Raw genomic sequence first — 18426 nt, 5'->3', positions numbered from 1 at the left:
TAATTCCAATATCTGTGTCGTCTCAATATTGGCATATGTTGACTGTCTTTTCTCTTTTGAGAAATTCCTGGATCTTGGTATGAAGGGTTATTTTCCATTGTAGCCTACACATACTGGTGTTATGCTTTGAGACCCCTGTTTCTAGATAAATCTAGTTACCTGTTACTGCCAGGCTGGGCAGTAGCCAGACTTTGTTCTCACACACAGCATCTGCAGACACCTCCAGCAGGGAGGCCTCCTCACTTCCAGGGTGGGAAATGGGCTGGTAGGTGGGCTCTGCTCTTAGGCCCAGCTTCTATCCTCCAATTTTTGAAGTTGCAGTATTTCTATTTTTCTAAAACCTATAACATTTACAAATTCTTTTTCCACTCTTATCTCCATGTTTGTGTTAGTCCTTGATATACAATTAACATATGTTATATACTCATTTATCAATCCTGTTGCTGAAGTTGCCCCAGTCATCTGTTGAATGAAGCTCATGCTCTAGTTAAGGGATCAGTAAAATTTTCTGTAAAGGTTCAGAGAATATTTTAGGCTTTGCAGGCCATATAGTCTCTTCCACTGAAGTGGACTTCCCTCTCCCTTTCTCTGCTCTCTTTTACACAGTCTTGAGGCAAGAGGTCCAGACAAAAGCTAGAATTTAATTTTTTTCTCCTCTTACAGGTAATGGAAATTTTTAGTGTTCTCTGACTCTTAGTGATGCTGAAGGGGTGTGGGTTATATGTGTGGTTTTATTTTATTTATTCATCTATATGCTTTTTTGAAGGGTATGTGAATTCAGGTGCCTGCTATTATTTTAGGGCAAAAAGATGGGATGTCTTCAATTTGGATGACCTAATAGGAAACATCTTGATTTTGCATAAGCTACAACCAGTGCTTATATTCCTCTGTGACAACACCAAGCAGTGCCACATACAAGATCTGTGACTTTGAATGAATCACCAGATCTCTGAGCCTGTTTTCTTCTATGTAGTTGCAAAGTTAGGATGGGCATAGGGCATGGTTTATACTCCAAGCTTTTCAGTTGGGGACACATTTCAGGAGATTTTCAAACAATTTTTTCCCCAGATGAAGTTAAAGGGCCAAGTCATTTCTTTTATTAGTTTACTTTAGTAGTCTGAAAAATTGTATTACTAAATATGTTGGAAAACCAGTAGAGTATATAGAAGACCTTTCTGTTCTCTTCTGAACTTAAAACGGCATGGTGTGTTGGCCTCATTCTTGTAAATAGTGTTTTTCTATGTGATTATTAGGTAGCTAATTTGTGAGGGCAGGGAGAATTACTTTTCTGCCTGTTTTTAAATGCATCTATCTGATACATAAATGCAGAAGTTGGAATAGAAGTTTTCCCAGACTTCTGTGTCTCATTTTTTGTGAAAAATGATCTGAGGTAGGCATTGAGAGACAGATAAGGTACTTTCTACTTAGTAGGTTAATCAGCTAAGCAGATATTTTTGCCGCTAAGCTAAAACATGAAATTTGCTTACTTTTTCTGTCACTACTCCTGAGGCATGTTGAACATGTAAAGCAGTTAAACAAATATGTAAAATGGTTTTTCTTTTGTGTTTCCTGTAGATTCTTGTAGACACTGTTTGGGCTCTGTCATACTTGACAGATGGAGGTAATGAGCAGATACAGATGGTTATTGATTCAGGAGTTGTGCCATTTCTTGTGCCCCTTCTGAGCCATCAGGAAGTCAAAGTTCAAGTAAGTATTTTTAAATTCTTATTTGTATAGAATTGTTTGCTATAACCAGTTAACTTGTACAACTAGGCTTTAATTCTATCTGTAAGTGCTTATCTTCCAGATTTCTTCTGCTAGTCCCTGAGCCTCATTTTGTTGATTTCCAAATCTTTATCTCACCCAAATTCGTTGCTGAGTTCCACCCTGTATAGCCAATTGTTCTTGACCCTTTATACATACCATCTAAGAACTCCTTCAAGCTTTGCATGTTTTACTAGACAGAAATGAAACGATCATCTCCCACATACCTGCTCTTCTTCCTTGTCTGCTTTCAGTGAACAGCATGGCCTAAGCTAGAAATTTTGATTCCTCCTTGCAATTCCCATTCCATTACAAAATCATTTCAATTCTTCTTATATAGGTTCAAATCTGTCTCTCCTTATCTATCTGGAACCACAGATTTAGTTCAAGACTCTGTCTTTCCCCCAAATACTTGGAATAACCTAATTTCATTTCTACTTTCTCTCCCACTCTAATTAGGGGTAGGCACTTGCTAGATCTCTTCATCCTACTTCTACCAAAGTGACTTTCTAGGTGGAAATGTGTGCCCATTCCAGGCCTTTATTAAAATATATATGTATTTTTTTTGAGATGGAGTCTTGCTCTGTCCCCCAAGCTGGAGTATGGTAGTGGGATCTCTGCTCACTGCAGCCTCTGCCTCTTAGGTTCTAGCGATTCTCCTGCCTCAGCCTTCAGAGTAGCTGGGATTACAGGCATGCACCATCACACTCGCTCATTTTTGTATTTTTAGTTAGAGATGGAGTTTCACTATGTTGCCCAGGCTGGTCTTAAACTCCTGACCTCAGGTGATCCCCCACCTTGGCCTCCCAAAGTGCTGGGATTACAGGCATGAGCCACCATGCCCAGCCTTAAGAAACTGGACTTCTAGCATTTTAATTTAGATTTATTTTTTTTTATTTAATTTCCTTTTATTTTTTGAATCTTTTTCCAACCAATTTTCACACAATTTTTTTTTCATGAAGTTTCAGTTTTTCACAAGAGACTATTTAAAATTCAGAATTGCTCTCAGACTTCTTGGTGCTTTGTGAAAGGATGAAATAAGTGTTATTCACGCCTTGGCATTTTTACTTTTTCTCAGGATTATGAAAAATATAGCATCAGTCTTATAAGCAAATAAATTTATAGAAAACATTTTATCCCCACCCTAGACAGCAGCCCTCCGAGCAGTTGGCAACATAGTGACTGGCACCGATGAGCAGACCCAGGTTGTTCTCAATTGTGATGTCCTGTCACACTTCCCAAATCTCTTATCACACCCAAAAGAGAAGATAAATAAGGTAAGGCATATAATGTCCTCATCATGCTATTTCTCTTTCTATGTCTCATTTTTAACCGTCTCCTTGTTTCTATTGCTGCTTGTGTGTTTTTCTTAAAAACCACTGCAGTGAAGATGAGAATTATTAAATCACCTCTGCAAATGTTTTTCTTCAACTTTTTTTTTTTTTGAGACAGAGTCTGTCACCCAGGTTGGAGTGCAGTAGCACGATCTCGGCTCACTGCAACCTCTGCCTCCTGGGTTCAAGCAGTTCTCCTGCCTCAGCCTGCCAAGAAGCTGGGACTACAGGCGTCCGCCACCACACCTGGCTAATGTTTGTATTTTTAGTAGAGATGGGGTTTCACCACATTGTCCAGGCTGGTGTCAAACTCCTGACCTTGTGATCCGCCTGCTTCAGCCCCACAAAGTGCTGGGATTACAGGTGTGAGCCACTGCACCCAGCCTTTTTCAACTTTTAATTGCTTCTGGTAGGTGCTGCCCTGATCATCACAGAGTAAAAAACATTTTTAGACTACCTGTGTTTCTATTTAAATAGACTGAGCATAGCAACAATCATTAAATTGTAGCCACTTGAAAGTGCAGACAAAATCTGCCATTTGAATGGGCTGGTATTTTTGTTAAACAAACAGATCATAAAAATTTGATCTCCCAGCAAAATTAGATTGAATCCAAAGACGCGGTGCCTAAATTCAAGGATCATAAAAAATTACTCTTTTTAAGATTTCAAGCTTCATAGACAAGTTTATTATTAATTGTGTAATATGTACTTACTAGTAAAAAGTCTTCATGTCTGGCTTATTTCATCCAGCATGTTTTCAAGGTTCATCCATTTGGCAGCATGTGTCAGAACTTCTTTCTGTGGCTGAATAAATATTCCCTTATATGTATACACCACGTCTTGTTTTTCCATCTTTCTGTTGATGGACACTTGGGTTGTTTCCACCTTTTCACTGTTATGAATAATGCTGCAGTGAACATTGGCATACAAATACCTATTTGAGTTCCCACTTTCAATGTCTTTGGATAGTAACTGAGAGTAGAATTGCTCGATCATATGTTAATTCTGGGTTTAGCTTTTTGAGGAACCACCAAACCGTTTTCTATTGCAGCTGCTTTACATTCCCACCAGCAATGTTACTAGAATTCTAATTTCTCCACATCCTAGCCAACGCTTATTTTCTATTAAAAAAAATTATTGACATCCTAGTAGATGTGAAGTGGTGTCTCATTGTGGTTTAAATTTACATTTAGTTTACTGAAGTTTTGTCTGCCTAATATACTACCATCACCCAAACCCAGCAGAACTGATCATTTCTTCTTCGCGTCATAACTATATTTATGTAGTTGCTTGACTATAATTTGACTGTTGAGTTCTTATAGAAAAGTATGGTGTCAAAAAACACATTTTAAAGATACATTTGTTCCAGTGAAGAGAAAGAAGCCAGAGACTTTCAGACTCTGAACCAGTTATTTTTACTATAGAAATTTTTAACAATATAGGTGATTTTTTTTTTTTTTTTTTTTTAGTTAAATAAATGTATTCCATAACTGGAAACAACTGAGAAGTGAGGAAGCTGAGTAGAAGTCAGCAGAGAAAGGTTTCGGCCTGTGATGCAGTATGTTCTTAAGTGAGGGTATCGTAGGGGTAGAGGAAAATTTCATAGAAATGCTGTCTCGGCTTCAGCAAGCAATTAGTTACTTCAAAAATTTTTTGCCTTGAAAATTTGTTACTTGCATCTTGAGACCATCATGGGACCCCGGAAGTAGAAGTTACCAACTTGATTTTCTTCCCTCAGCATTTTTGTTTGAAACTTTTTAAATCTAACTGTGCAAGAATAGTATAGTGAACACCCATGTACTCTGAACACAGATTCAGCAATTATTAACAACTTACCACAGTTGGATGGCAAAATAAATTCAGTTGTGGAAGAGGAAGATACACATGTGATACTGACCTATAAACAGCTCACAGACGTGTTGATGACTTCTAAATCCTTTAGTTTTAGAATATTTATGTTATGTAGACCCATGCTAGTTAGATGGTTAGTTTCTATGGAATACTTGAATGACTATATCTTGTGAGTAAATGTTTTTAAAATAAAAAATTCACCTTTATTAGAAGTAGTTTTTAAGTAGTTTTAGAAATTCAGTTGTATAGTGGCTGGGCGCAGTGGCTCACGCCTGTAATCCCAGCACTTTGGGAGGCCGAGGCGGGTGGATCACGAGGTCAGGAGATTGAGACCATCCTGGGTAACACAGTGAAACCCCGTCTCTGCTAAAAATAGAAAAAAATTAGCCGGGCTTGGCGACAGGCGCCTGTAGTCCCAGCTACTCAGGAGGCTGAGGCAGGAGAATGGTGTGAACCCGGGAGGTGGAGCTTGCAGTGAGCCGAGATCATGCCACTGCATTCCAGCCTGGGCGGCAGAGTGAGACTCCGTCTCAAAAAAAAAAAAAAAAAGAAATTCAGTTGTATATTTATTTGTGTCTTTTAGAGGAAGCTGCTTTGTTCACTTCTGTATCACCATTTCCTAGAATAATGCCTAGCTTATAGTAGGCCTATATACTAATGAATGGATAAATGCCAGGTTATTAGAGCCCAAATATAATTAATGGAAATTTCCTTATTACTTGTTTAAAATGGAAGATTTTGTATACCTAATCAGTTTTTAGATGCAGTCCGTTTAATGTAATTTAGGTGATTTCGTTATTGTCTATATAAAATATATTAAAATAGAAAGGCATTAAAGGTATTATTTTTCAAATAAAGGTGCCCTATATTTTGTTCAATTATAGGAAGCAGTGTGGTTCCTTTCCAACATAACAGCAGGCAACCAGCAACAAGTTCAAGCTGTAATAGATGCTGGATTAATTCCTATGATTATTCATCAGCTTGCTAAGGTTGGTCATATTATGAGTTCACTGAGTCTATTAATCTGTTAATAACCAAGACTTTTTGGATAAAGAGTCCATTTTATGATCTCTTATTTTTAACCTTCAGGGGGACTTTGGAACACAAAAAGAAGCTGCTTGGGCAATCAGCAACTTAACAATAAGTGGCAGAAAAGATCAGGTGAGTTTGAAAACCTGTAACTGTCATGATTGTTAATACTGGAAAGCATGCTACTCTCTTATGTTTAGCAGTTGCTGACTGTGTTGTGTTCTTTTTGGGGAAAAGATAACTGTGTTGCCCAGGCTAGAGTGCAGTTGCTATTCACGGGCGTGACCATAAAGCACTACATCCTCCAACTCCTGGGCTCAAGATACCCTCCTGCCTCAGCCTTCCAGGTAGCACGACACCCTGCTGGGGAATAGATAATTATATAAATAAAAATATGTCTTCTCTTTTGTTGTCTAGGTTGAGTACCTTGTACAGCAGAATGTAATACCACCGTTCTGTAATTTACTGTCAGTGAAAGATTCTCAAGTGGTTCAGGTGGTTCTAGATGGTCTAAAAAACATTCTGATAATGGCCGGTGATGAAGCAAGCACAATAGCTGAAATAATAGAGGAATGTGGAGGTAAGAGTGGATTGATTGAAGAAGAATATTTGAGCACTGGAACTCTGAAACATTAGTTCTTTAAAGTCAACTTAGTAGAAAGAAAATTATAGGATATGTTGTTTTTAAATGATCACAGTATGTTGCTTTTCTTTATTCACTATGTTTGCATTCCAAGAGGATTTTCCAGAAGACAGTAGTCCATACTTTGCAAAAACTGGTTGTGAAGGTCACTGTGTAACCTTCTAGAGATTGACAACATAGTTTTTTTTTGGAGACAGAATCTTGCTCTGTCGCCCAGGCCGGAGTGCAGTGGCACAAACTCAGCTCACTGCAACCTCTGCCTCCCGAGTTCAAGCGGTTCTCACACCTCAGCCTCCCAAGTAGCTGGGATTACAGGTGCATACCACCACACCCAGCTGATTCTTGTGTTTTTAGTAGAGACAGGGTTTCACCAAGTTGGTCTCGAACTCCTGACCTCAAGTGATCCACCTGCCTCGGCCTCCCAAAGTGCTGGGATTATAGGCATGGTCCACTGTGCCTGGCCTGACATTGCATTTTAGGAAACACTAATACTTCTCTTGAAGTCACAGTGCATGACAGCAAATTAAGAGCCCTTGCAACCACTACATAAATTTTAAAGCTTTATTTAATCCAGCATTTCTTAAACTCCTTAACAGTGAAACACTTTTGTGTGTGTGTTATTACCATGTAATTCTGTGGACCCCACTTTAGGAAATACTATTCATATACTTGGAAAAGGTTACTGACTTCTGAGTCACCTAGATATTTTGTTTCAATCTCGTAATGGTTCTTATGATTGCCACAACTACATGCCGAAGTTATTACCGTGGCAGTTACTTTGAAATTTTAATGAGAAATAATTGTGATTTGACATACAGTATTATTCTGTAGTAATGACATGTGAAACATATGTTAAAATTCTATTTTTAAATGTACATGTTCAATATGTACTAACACGTCTAAACCTTAGTTTATCATAATGTCATGTTTTAGATTTTTCATTGACTACTTTATATGAATATTCTATTGTTTATTTTTTAAGAGAAAACAAATGCAGTAGGATCATAGAATACTCAAACCGGGAGGATTTCTTTTTGTTGTTGTTGTTGTTTTTTGGTTTTTGGTTTTTTTGAGACAGAGTTTTGCTCTTGTTGCCCAGGCTGGAGCGCAATGCCTCGATCTCTGCTCACCGCAACCTCAGCCTCCCAGGTTAAAATTCTCCTACCTCAGCCTTCTGAGTAGCTGGGATTACAGGCATGCGCCACTACGCCGGCTAAGTTTTTATACTTTTAGTAGAGACAGGGTTTCTCCATGTTGGTCAGGTTGGTCTTAAACTCCCGACCTCAGGTGACCTGCCCACCTCGGCCTCCCAGAGTACTGGGATTACAGGCATGAGCCACTGCACCCGGCCGGGAGGATTTCTTGAGAAGTTATTCCAGAGATTTTAAGGAGTCTTGTCCAAGGTCACAGAAGTAGGTTGTGATAGAAGCAAAATTAAAATCCAGATCTTACTATTAATTCACTGCTCATTCTGCTTTTTCAATATTTTAAGATAATTAAAAATTAGCATTGTAGTCAGGTTCATAACCCAGCAAGTTTGAGCAACTTAGAGAATTATTACTCTTCAGCTTTTTATCAATATAGTTACTTCTGTCTATAGGAGTAATAATTAGGATACATATTAATATTTTATAATTGTATAAAGCACTTTGGCAACAATTTCCCCCATTCTTCTGGTTTATTAGTATATAAGGAAAAAAATGCAACTATTTTAAAATAACCTTCAAAAAGACATTTCAAGGAAGAATATTAAAGTTTGAAATTGGTAAACTTGTGTATATGATGTGTGGAGTAAATATATTGGAAATATAAATGAAGTCATTCTATGGTATCTGTTCTGGAAATATTTTCCCCCAGGTTCATTGTGGCTATAGGACATAAGACCTCTATTCATTTTTTTAAAGAAAGTTTTTCAAAATTTAAATCTTTCTCTTTTATACCAATTACAAGGTTCTAAAAACTTATTTTGTGGTTATATAAAAGTACTAACATTTGGAAAACAAAGAGAAAGATACAAATTACTTTATGAGGCAGTAAGATTAGTAAGATTGGCCGGGCGCGGTGGCTCACACCCGTAATCCCAGCACTTTGGGAGGCTGAGGCGGGCAAATCATGAGGTCAGGAGTTCGAGACCAGCCTGGCCAACATGGTGAAACCCTGTCTCTACTAAAAATACAAAAAATTAGCTAGGCGTAGTGGCGAGAGCCTGTAATCCCAGCTACTTGGAAGGCTGAGGCAAGAGAATCACTTGAACCCAGGAGGTGGAGGTTGCAGTGAGCCGAGATCGTGCCACTGCAGTCCAGCCCTGGGGACAGAGTGAGACTCCATCTCCAAAAAAAGCGCTGGGCGCGGTGGCTCATGCCTGTCATCCCAGCACTTTGGGAGGCTGAGGCGGGGGCGGATCACGACGTCAGGAGATCGAGATCATCCTAGCTAACACAGTGAAACCCCGTCTCTAAATTATCCGGGCATGGTGGCAGGTGCCTGTAGTCCCAGCTACTCGGGAGGCTGAGGCAAGAGAATGGCATGAACCCAGGAGGCAGAGCTTGCAGTGAGCCGAGATCTCGCCACTGCACTCCAGCCTGGGTGACAGAGAGAAACTCCATCTCAAAAAGAAAAAAAGGATTAGTAAGATTATATTAAAGCAGTGTGGGGGAGTCAGTTCTAGTACTGTCACAAACTTGCCATATAACTTGAAATAAGTCTCTTTACATATTTATGCCACAGCTTCCCTCTGTCAAATGGATTGTTTGGGTGTTTTTTTAGACTGCCTGCCTCAGGGATCCGGGTACCTCACGGGCTTCTAAGAAGGATAAAAATTAGTGGGATTCTGGTCCTCCAACTAGAACCAGCCCCGTGTTTTATCTGTATTTTAGACAAACCACCATCTTAATTGGGGGAGCAGTGTGTTCTGAGTTCCTTAGGATTTCTGCATGATCAAAATGAGCATGGTTTTGATTAGTATCTCCTTATCAATTAACCAGTTATTTTGATTATTTTATTCTTACCAGGTTTGGAGAAAATTGAAGTTTTACAGCAACATGAAAATGAAGACATATATAAATTAGCATTTGAAATCATAGATCAGTATTTCTCTGGTGATGATGTAAGTAGATATTAAAATAGGGTGTGTCTTCATGTAAATGAAAACCTATACACAATGTAAATTTACAAAGAGTTTTCCTTTTATTACTAGGATGACCTAAGTTTGTACTGTATTTCTATTAGACATTCCATCAGTCACTTTCTCTTACTTTGAAACTTCATTATAAGGTAAAGTTGTAAAAACAGTTCTTGTTTCATTTGTAATCTATTAACTAAGAAGAAATAGTAATTATGTAAGTGATGTATGTTCAGATAGGTTAAATAAATCTACAGATACAGAAACTTAAGGATGCAGTTTTGAAACGTGTTAAATTTTAAATTATTAAATTTGTTACTAAAATTATTGATTTATCCGAATATTTTTAGGTGATTAAAGCATTCACATAGAATTATTTGCTAAGAGGTAAAAAGTCAGTTCCACTTACATCATAATGTATGGTATCATAACCTAATAAGGATTTTCTTCTTGTTTTTTTATAGATTGATGAAGATCCCTGCCTCATTCCTGAAGCAACACAAGGAGGTACTTACAATTTTGATCCAACAGCCAACCTTCAAACAAAAGAATTTAATTTTTAAGTTCAGTTGAGTGCAGCATCTTTCCCACATTCAATATGAAGCACCACCAGATGGCTACCAAATGATAAGAACAACAGCAACAAAAGGCTCCAAAACACATGCCTCTTTGTTTTGATGCTTCTAAAGCAAGCCATGTCTCAGTCACTTTGCAGTTGCCAAAAGTCACTATCACATGGACTGTAAATGCATATGCATGATTTCCTAAACTGTTTTAGAACTCTCCTTAACAATCTCAACTACCCTATTTTTCCCTGTTCCCTGGTGCCACAGGCTGACAACTGCAGTCTCCAATTTAGAATAAATATTCCATAGTGGTGACATGTCAGCTGCCCACTGATACTCCTTTGGAAAATGGTGCGCTGTGGATCAAGACACTTTGGTATGATGCATATACAAGTTGGAAGACTAAAGAGGTGCAGTGTGATCTGAGCCTCCATCATTGTCCTCCACAAACATATTTTCATATTCTTTATGTGGAAGAATAGATTTTAAAGTACAAGCCAAATGATTTTCATTGGTGGAACTGACACAAAAAAAGTAACTTAAAAACAAGGAACTTGGTTATTGAATAAACAGATAAGTTTAAAAAAAAAAAAAAACTGTACTTCATCTACCAGTAATTGATGTGTTTATTATCTGCCTCAGAAGCCAGGGTTGGAGGAAGAACTTTAGATATGGATATTAATGCTTTTGCCATTATACCTAATTTTTGAGAACAGCAAGCCCTATTTGACCACTCTCTTCAGCCTGTGTGTTCCTGCTGTTTTGAAGTAATCAAATGCTGTGCATGGTATTTTACCTGAGCTGCAACCTGTTATGGACTTGAACTTCTGTTTAAGTTGAAAGCAAGAGTCCCTGACTATAAAGGAAAAACAGCAAAACAAAAAACGAGACAAAAAAAAAAAAACTACAAAAGTCTAAAATACCCATTGGTGATGTTTTTTAAAAAATCTTGCTTTCAGCTTTCAGGAGTTAATATTCTTTGTTTTAATTTGATAATTGGATATGGTTGATTTATATTGGGTTTAAACTGTGGAGCTTTCATGTTTACTGTAATTTAGTCTTAAAATATTTTTTACTTAGTAACCAGTGCTTTTGATAATGTGGTTGGCAACAAACCAGCAACTATTTAGAAGTGTCATAAGACTTCATTCTTTGAGTATTGGGAAAGTTAATTCAGATCCTACTCTAAAAGCATCTTCATATATTAAAAGATTCAGACAGGGATCTGTGTAGAGGAGTAATTTGCAGTTATTTAACATAAACCTGATTTGCAGTGATCTCTAAGTAATTCTGCAAAATCCTATTACTATGTCAAGTTATTGCTTTTGGTAAATTGTCTGGCCCAGTTATTAATGAAAGAATATGGATTTGAAAATTTTTAAACTAAATAATTTGTGCTGTCACAGAAATGGTATTGTTGCTCTTGTTTACTGGGTATAATTTCCCAATGCATTGATGTGAAGGGATAGAAAATCTAAACTAATTTAGTTATCCATGGGGGGTGTATTTACTGTGATGAAGATGAGACAGATGCCATCAGAGCTTTGTGAATCAGCTGGGGTGTTTTCACTGATAAACAACACATAGCAGGTGTGCATTCATTACAAATATATGTATCTGCCAAGGTGGAGCCACTTTAAAGAGTGAGTTTTGTCTTGTATCTAAAGTGGATACAAGCGTATGTTTAAACTGCAAGATTTTTACTTGCTAGAGAATCTGTTTTAATATAGTGGTTTGGCCTCTGATTATTTATAGGTTTTATAAATTTTAGAATCAATTTCTCTTTAAGGTGGCTCAGATTTTTCAACTCTTGTGCACATAAAATTGAGTTGAAGTTCATTGTGCCTTTTTTTCTTTATCCAAATTTTGAGTTAAAGCTTCATATGGTAACTGCATCCTGTTTGGACACTATAGTCTAAATTTTTGAAACTGCGTGGTGTTCACTAAAAGTAGGAATAACAACGTAAAAGCTAATTAAGGTCACAAACTTCGGTGAAACCCTTAAAAGTCCAAATCTTCTTGATATTGTGAACTGTACCCCTTCCAGTTTAGTTTCTTCTGGACTTTCCTTACTTAACTGACAGTTACCTTTTAAAATTTGCACACATTATGATTAAAATTGGGCCTCTACTGTGATGATTCCTATTTCCTCTCATGTTTTAAAGTGCAAACTAACATTTAAGTGAACATTAGCATCAAGTAGTGCAGACATTTGTATGCATTTCCTTGATTCAATTTGTGACCTCACCAGTTTTGAATTGGAATTGCACCATTTCGTAGATAAAGGAAACTAAGTATATTGCTGCACTTTTAAGTTTTCAAAACAGTGTTTAAAAATTGCATTGTTTTTATTTTTTTTTAAACTCAGTTTAAAAAGACTAAAACGTTCTTTCAAAAGAGGCATCTAAATGTGTTCCTAATTTTGTATATGGGCTTAGGTTTTGTAACCAATAAAAAAAGCTGCTATCAAATATGATAAAACATTGAAAACTTATTTCTGAAAATAACTTGTTTGTTTTCTGTATGGTTAAATTTAAATTTGGAATTATTTTTTAAAAATCACAATGGAGGTAAATCATGAATTACTCTTTTATTGTATTTTAATATCTCCTTCACACCATTTTACTGAACTAAACTGAAGTCTGTTCACCTGGCACAGTTAGCCAAACATTCACAGCAAGGTTTTGCAGCAGGAAAAAGGAGGGCATTTATCTGCAGGCAGGGCACCAAACAAGAAAAATGAGGCAGCTCACGCTTAAGACCCAACCTCCCTCATGGCTTTACAAGCAAGGGTTTTTAAAGGCAGGGGTGAATTTCAGGAAAGCATAAGTTACAGGCAAAATTGTACATCAATACACAATGGTTTGGCCTAAAAAGGTGGCCTGTCTTGAAGCTCAGGGTGGCAGGGGGTGACTTACAGGTCATAGGTGAATTTAAAGATTTTCTTATTTGCAATTGATTAAGGAATCAAAGCTTTGTCAAAAAACTTGGGGTCAGCAGAAAAGAATGCTAAGTCTGCCCCATGGGCGTGACTTCCTATAGGCCCCTCAGGAAGACATTGAGAACAAAGAATCGCAGTCAGAGCTCAGTCCTCAGTTCCCCCTTCCCTGGCCAGTGGATCCATTTGGTGGGGGTCCAGGTTTCTGAAGAACAACTCAGGGACATATGTTAAGATGTTATCTTTAGTTTCTATAAGGAACCAAATATCCTGTGACTTCCTTGCTTATTGTTTTAAGCTACTATTACTCTCTTGCTTATCAAGTTGCTTATTTATTCATAGGGCTAGCTAGGTGCCTGGAATTTCCCTTGAAGGAACTCAAAATTTTCCTTTATTTCCATGCTTGGGGGACACCTGGCGGGGCCCTTAAGAGGGGTTCCTGCTCCATCTCAACTCTAACAAACCAGGATGATCAATAATAATGCTAGATTTGAGACTATTTTGTGACAAATAAGAATTACCAAAATCTATATTAGTTTCCTAAGCTGTCATTACAAAGTACCACAAACCAGGTGGTTTCAGACAATAGAAATATATTGTCATCCACTTCTGGAGACCGGAAGTCTGAAATCAAGGTGATGGCTGAGCCAGGCTCTCTTTGGGGGCTCTCATCGGGACGATCCTTCCTTGCTTCTTCCTAGCTTCTGGTGGTTCTTGGCAATCCTTGGGTTTCCTTGGCTTGCAGCTGCATCACTCCAGTCTCTGCCTCCGTCATCACATGGCATTTTCCCTTTGTGTCTCAGGTTTAAATACTATAACTTAGAAAAAGCCCATTTTTTTGAGATGATGGTACGATATGACTTTCATGAAACAAAAACTCTTAAGACCTGGCTAACCCTTGAAAACATGTGACTATGGAAAATAGTAATTAGAGCCAACCTAAAAGTTTTAACCTGTTAGGTAAAGTTATGGCACTAAGTGAAATCTTGCATTAATTAAAAGAACAAAGGAGCAGCCACTTTTGAGTGTAGAAATGTTTACTTTTGTATAATGCCACTTCAAATTATTTTTAAAATAAGTTGGTATATAAGTAAATGTGATGTACTCATAGTCTTGCCATCATTTCTTTCAGAAGGGTCATCCTGAAGGGCGTGGTTGGTGGCAGACACCTGTAGCTCCAGCTACTTGGGAGGCTGAGTCAGGAGGATCACTTGAGCCCAGGAGCTTGGGAGCAGCCTGAGCAACATAGCAAGACCCCATCTTTTAAAAAATTCTATTTTTATATGAAAAGAAAATGTTTAAAGAAGGGTCATTCATCCTTTCGGGATTAGTTAATGCGGATAAACAAGTAAACAAGAGCAACTGACATTCACAAATGTCCGTTGTCTTACAGTGGTGGTTAATTTTTTAAACGCTAGTTAAACTGGGGAAGTTTACTTAACTCTTTTGGGGGGAAAGGAAATATAATTTCTGTATATGAAGCTGTGGGTATAAATGTTGTACTTGTTTAGATAGCTGAAAAACAGTGATAGAATGATTCTCCAAAAGTACTATATACAATGTGTGGGAAAAGGGATGTGGGAATGCAACCTAATCCCACTGTTTGCCCATAAAATCCCTCAACTAACTTAGGCCTAAATTGTTTTTTTGTTTTTTGTTTTTTGAGATGGCGTTTCCCGCTCTTTAGCCCAGGTTGGAGTGCAATGGCATGACCCACTGCGACCTCTGCTTCCCGGGTTCAAGCGATTGTCCTACCTCAGCCTCCTGAGTAGCTGGGATTACAGGCACCTGCCACCACGCCTGGCCAATTTTTGTATTTTTAGTAGAGATGGGGTTTCACCATGTTGGCCAGGCTGGTCTGGAACTCTTGACCTCAAGTGATCTGCCCGCCTCGGCCTCTCAAAATGCTGGGATTACAGGCGTGAGCCACCACACCTGGCCTAAATTGGGAATTTTTAAACCCTGCACTATTAACATTTTCGGCTGGATAATTCTTTGTTGTGTGTCATCTGCCCTGTGCAATGTAGGATGTTTAGTAGTTATCCCTGGGCTCTACTCACTAGATAGCAGTAGCACCTCTCTCCTCTCCCCAAGTTAAGACAACCAAAAATGTCTCTAGAATTGCCAAACATCTGGGGGCCCAAAACCATCCCTGATTGTAAACCACTGTCCTAAATCAATTCCTATAGAAAACTCCACTCAAATGAGACAGCCTAAATCATGACTTTTTTGTGTGTACAGTCCCAGGCTTTCCTCAGATGCGTAAGATGAAAAAAGGAGACACAAATGTGCCTTTTCTTCATTCTGAGTTTTAGGAAAAATTGGAGGCAGGCCTAACCTAATTTCCCAAATCATATGTAGGAAACTCCAGGTAGTACTGAACACCTATTTCAAGGGACTTGGGATAACGAAATAGAAATATGGAGCAACTAGTTACCTCTTAAATTTATCCTGTGGCTAAAATACAGGGTTGTAAAACAATCAAATGTGTTAATTGCCCAAATCTCAACAAGTGTTTTTCAAACAATTCTAGGTGAAAATTTCAAGTTATCTAGGGAAAACTGGAGTTGGACTAGAAAATCATAGCATAGTTTGAAGATCACTTCTTGAAGCATTGTTGAGAGATTGGCCCCATCAGAAAACTTAAAATCATCTATTAAATTATTAAAAACAGAAACTATGGCTGAGCCATGCTATAAAGAAAGTATTCTCTGCAGGGAATTTCTTCTATAGCATCCCCCTTCCCTACGCTAGCAAATTGCCATACACCTTCTTGAGGAATTCTCTTAAACTGTGGTACCCAAAGATGCATGGGGCCTTGTGCCAAATAATGTGAGAAGCCATAAGATAAGGAACATCTTCGTGGGACGGCAACTTTACTAGGTGGTAAGTAAAAGTTTTATTGGTAATACAAGCCAAAGTGTTATAAAGTATACATTTTACATATTTTAAACATAAAATCAGATTTTTGAGGCAGGGTATTTTATGGAAACATTCCTGCAGGAGTAAGTCAGAAGAGCTTGAGAAACAAGGTACTGATTTTGAGGGAGCTTTGTTATTTATTGCCTAGCTTTGCTTGCTACAAGATCCTTTCTTAACCTGGGTGGATCGCTTGAGCCCAGGAGTTTGACACCAGCTTGGGCAATATATAGTGAGACCTCATCTCTACAAAAAAAATTTAAAACTTAGCTGGTGGGCATGCCTGTAGTCCCAGCTACTTTGGAGGGTGAGGCTGCCATACACCTGAGCAGAGATTGTGCCACTGCACTCCAGCCTGGGCCACAGAGTTGTGAGACCCTGTCTCAAAAGAGAAAGAAACTTAAATATCCATCAGTACAAATTAACTGTTTTTGATTGGGAGTAGACTTTGTTATTTCCAGATAGCAGAGGAGACTTAATCCATTTTTTAAATCAGCTTTCTTCTACCCGAACACACCTTGCATTTCATCCATTCTCATAAAAGTCATTGCTGGACCTGGTTCCTGTCAGCTTGATGCACTCCAAGGATTCCAATGATAAGGAATGTGGTGTGACTGGTTTCTGGGTACTTTGGAATGAATGGGAACATTCCATTATCTGGACATTTGATTCTATTAATGTGGAGGGATTCTTTCAGTTATTTTACCAGCTTCATAATTAGATTTGTGATCAAGTCACGCCCTCTTTATCATCAGCTCTCTTTGATCCAAATCGTTAGGCATCTGCCCCTTTTCAACTAAATATAAGAATAAATTTCATATTCAGCCTAGTTTTTCTCATGAGATCACATTCTACATATGTATCCTTTCGATGTTTTGAGTCTTATATAAATAAGAATTCTGACTAAGTCTTTAGAAACATTCGAATACTAGGCCGGGCACGGTGGCTCACACCTGTAATCCCAGCACTTTGGAAGGCCAAGGCAGGCAGATCACGAGGTCAGGAGATTGAGACCATCTTGCCTAACACGGTGAAACACCATCTCTACTAAAAATACAAAAAATTAGCCGGGCGTGGTGGCGGGGAGGTTGAGGCAGGAGAATGGCATGAACCCAGGAGGCGGAGGTTGCAGTGAGCCAAGATTGCACCACTGCACTCCAGCCTGGGTGACAGTGTGTGAGACTCTGTCTCAAAAAAAAAAAAAACTCGAATACTGAATACTCTGTCCTGTGCCAGGTACTGTGCTATGGCACAGGATACTTGTAAAAATAACAGGAATAAAAAAAAATGACAAGTTTTGACAAATGTTAGAAAAAAATGAGGTATACAATGATATACATAGTAGAGGAAATTGGCTACTGAGAAAGGTGATAACCAGGCTAATGTTGAGCCCTTAAAAGTACCAGCCAAAATTTTCACTGATTGTAGTAAAAGGCAGGAGTTTACTGGGCAGATTGAATGGAAAAGCTTTCCAGCAGTGGAAGAGTCTGTACAAAGCCTTGTGAGAAGCACCATGGGGCATTTGAGGAAGTGAAAGAGAGCAAGTATAGCTAGATGAAAGATTATAATGGGAAGAAGGATTAACGGGAATGGGAAAGGGCTAAAGAGATAGGGAGGGGCCAGAGCCCACAGTCTAGTAAGTCATGAAAAGGATTTTGGTATTCTATATGGAAAATCATCAAGCAAGAGGGATAACAGATTAATAAAGATCACTAGTTGGTAAGGCTAGGGACAGGAAATGTCCTTTGGATTTAGTGATGTAGAGGTTGCTGATCCCATTAAGTGAGTGAAGCATAGAGACGAGATAGTGAATAGGTCCATGAAATGCATGGAATCAAGAAATACTTGGCTGCTGAGGAGGAGCTGGTGATGCCAAGTTTGGGGAGAGAGAAGTATTGGGGATGATTTCTAGGTTTCCAGGTTGTAGTAACTGATGAGTGGAAGTAACATGAGATAGAAAAGAGAATCAGACATTGGGGTGCAAAGTGATGAGCTCAGTTTGGGTTTTGTTGAGACGTCCAAGTGACCGTCAAGTAGGGCAGTTGGAAATAGTGGTCTGGAGTCCAGAGAATAGGACCAGGCTAGAGATTGAGTTCTCTGCTGGTTTTGCTGGTCATTAAAGCAGAGGGTAAGGATGAGACTGCCTGGATCTGGGGTCTGGAGTGAGAACAGCCTAGGACTGTGTTGTGGAGCTGCAGTAATCACTGGGCATTTGTAGTGGAAGATGCACTTGCAGAGGAAACAATGGCTAAGAAGGCTGT

General features: G+C 38.5%; 1 protein-coding gene across 1 annotated transcript in view; it reads left to right on the top strand.

The window, feature by feature from the left end:
- KPNA3 (karyopherin subunit alpha 3) overlaps positions 1-12802 on the top strand; it is a 98074-nt gene extending 85272 nt beyond the window's left edge. The window contains exons 11-17 of the mRNA XM_025364249.1: positions 1576-1707; positions 2913-3041; positions 5834-5938; positions 6039-6110; positions 6396-6558; positions 9633-9727; positions 10207-12802. Coding sequence (XP_025220034.1) covers positions 1576-1707; positions 2913-3041; positions 5834-5938; positions 6039-6110; positions 6396-6558; positions 9633-9727; positions 10207-10305 — 795 coding nt within the window. The 3' untranslated portion in view covers positions 10306-12802. The remainder of the gene's footprint in view (positions 1-1575; positions 1708-2912; positions 3042-5833; positions 5939-6038; positions 6111-6395; positions 6559-9632; positions 9728-10206) is intronic.
- Positions 12803-18426: the final 5624 nt, after the last annotated feature.

Source organism: Theropithecus gelada, chromosome 17 (genome assembly GCF_003255815.1).
Source record: "Theropithecus gelada isolate Dixy chromosome 17, Tgel_1.0, whole genome shotgun sequence".
NCBI classification, from domain to species: Eukaryota; Metazoa; Chordata; class Mammalia; order Primates; family Cercopithecidae; genus Theropithecus; species Theropithecus gelada.
The sequence above is the reverse complement of the archived record's forward strand: the minus strand, read 5'-3'. Positions and strand labels throughout refer to the sequence as shown.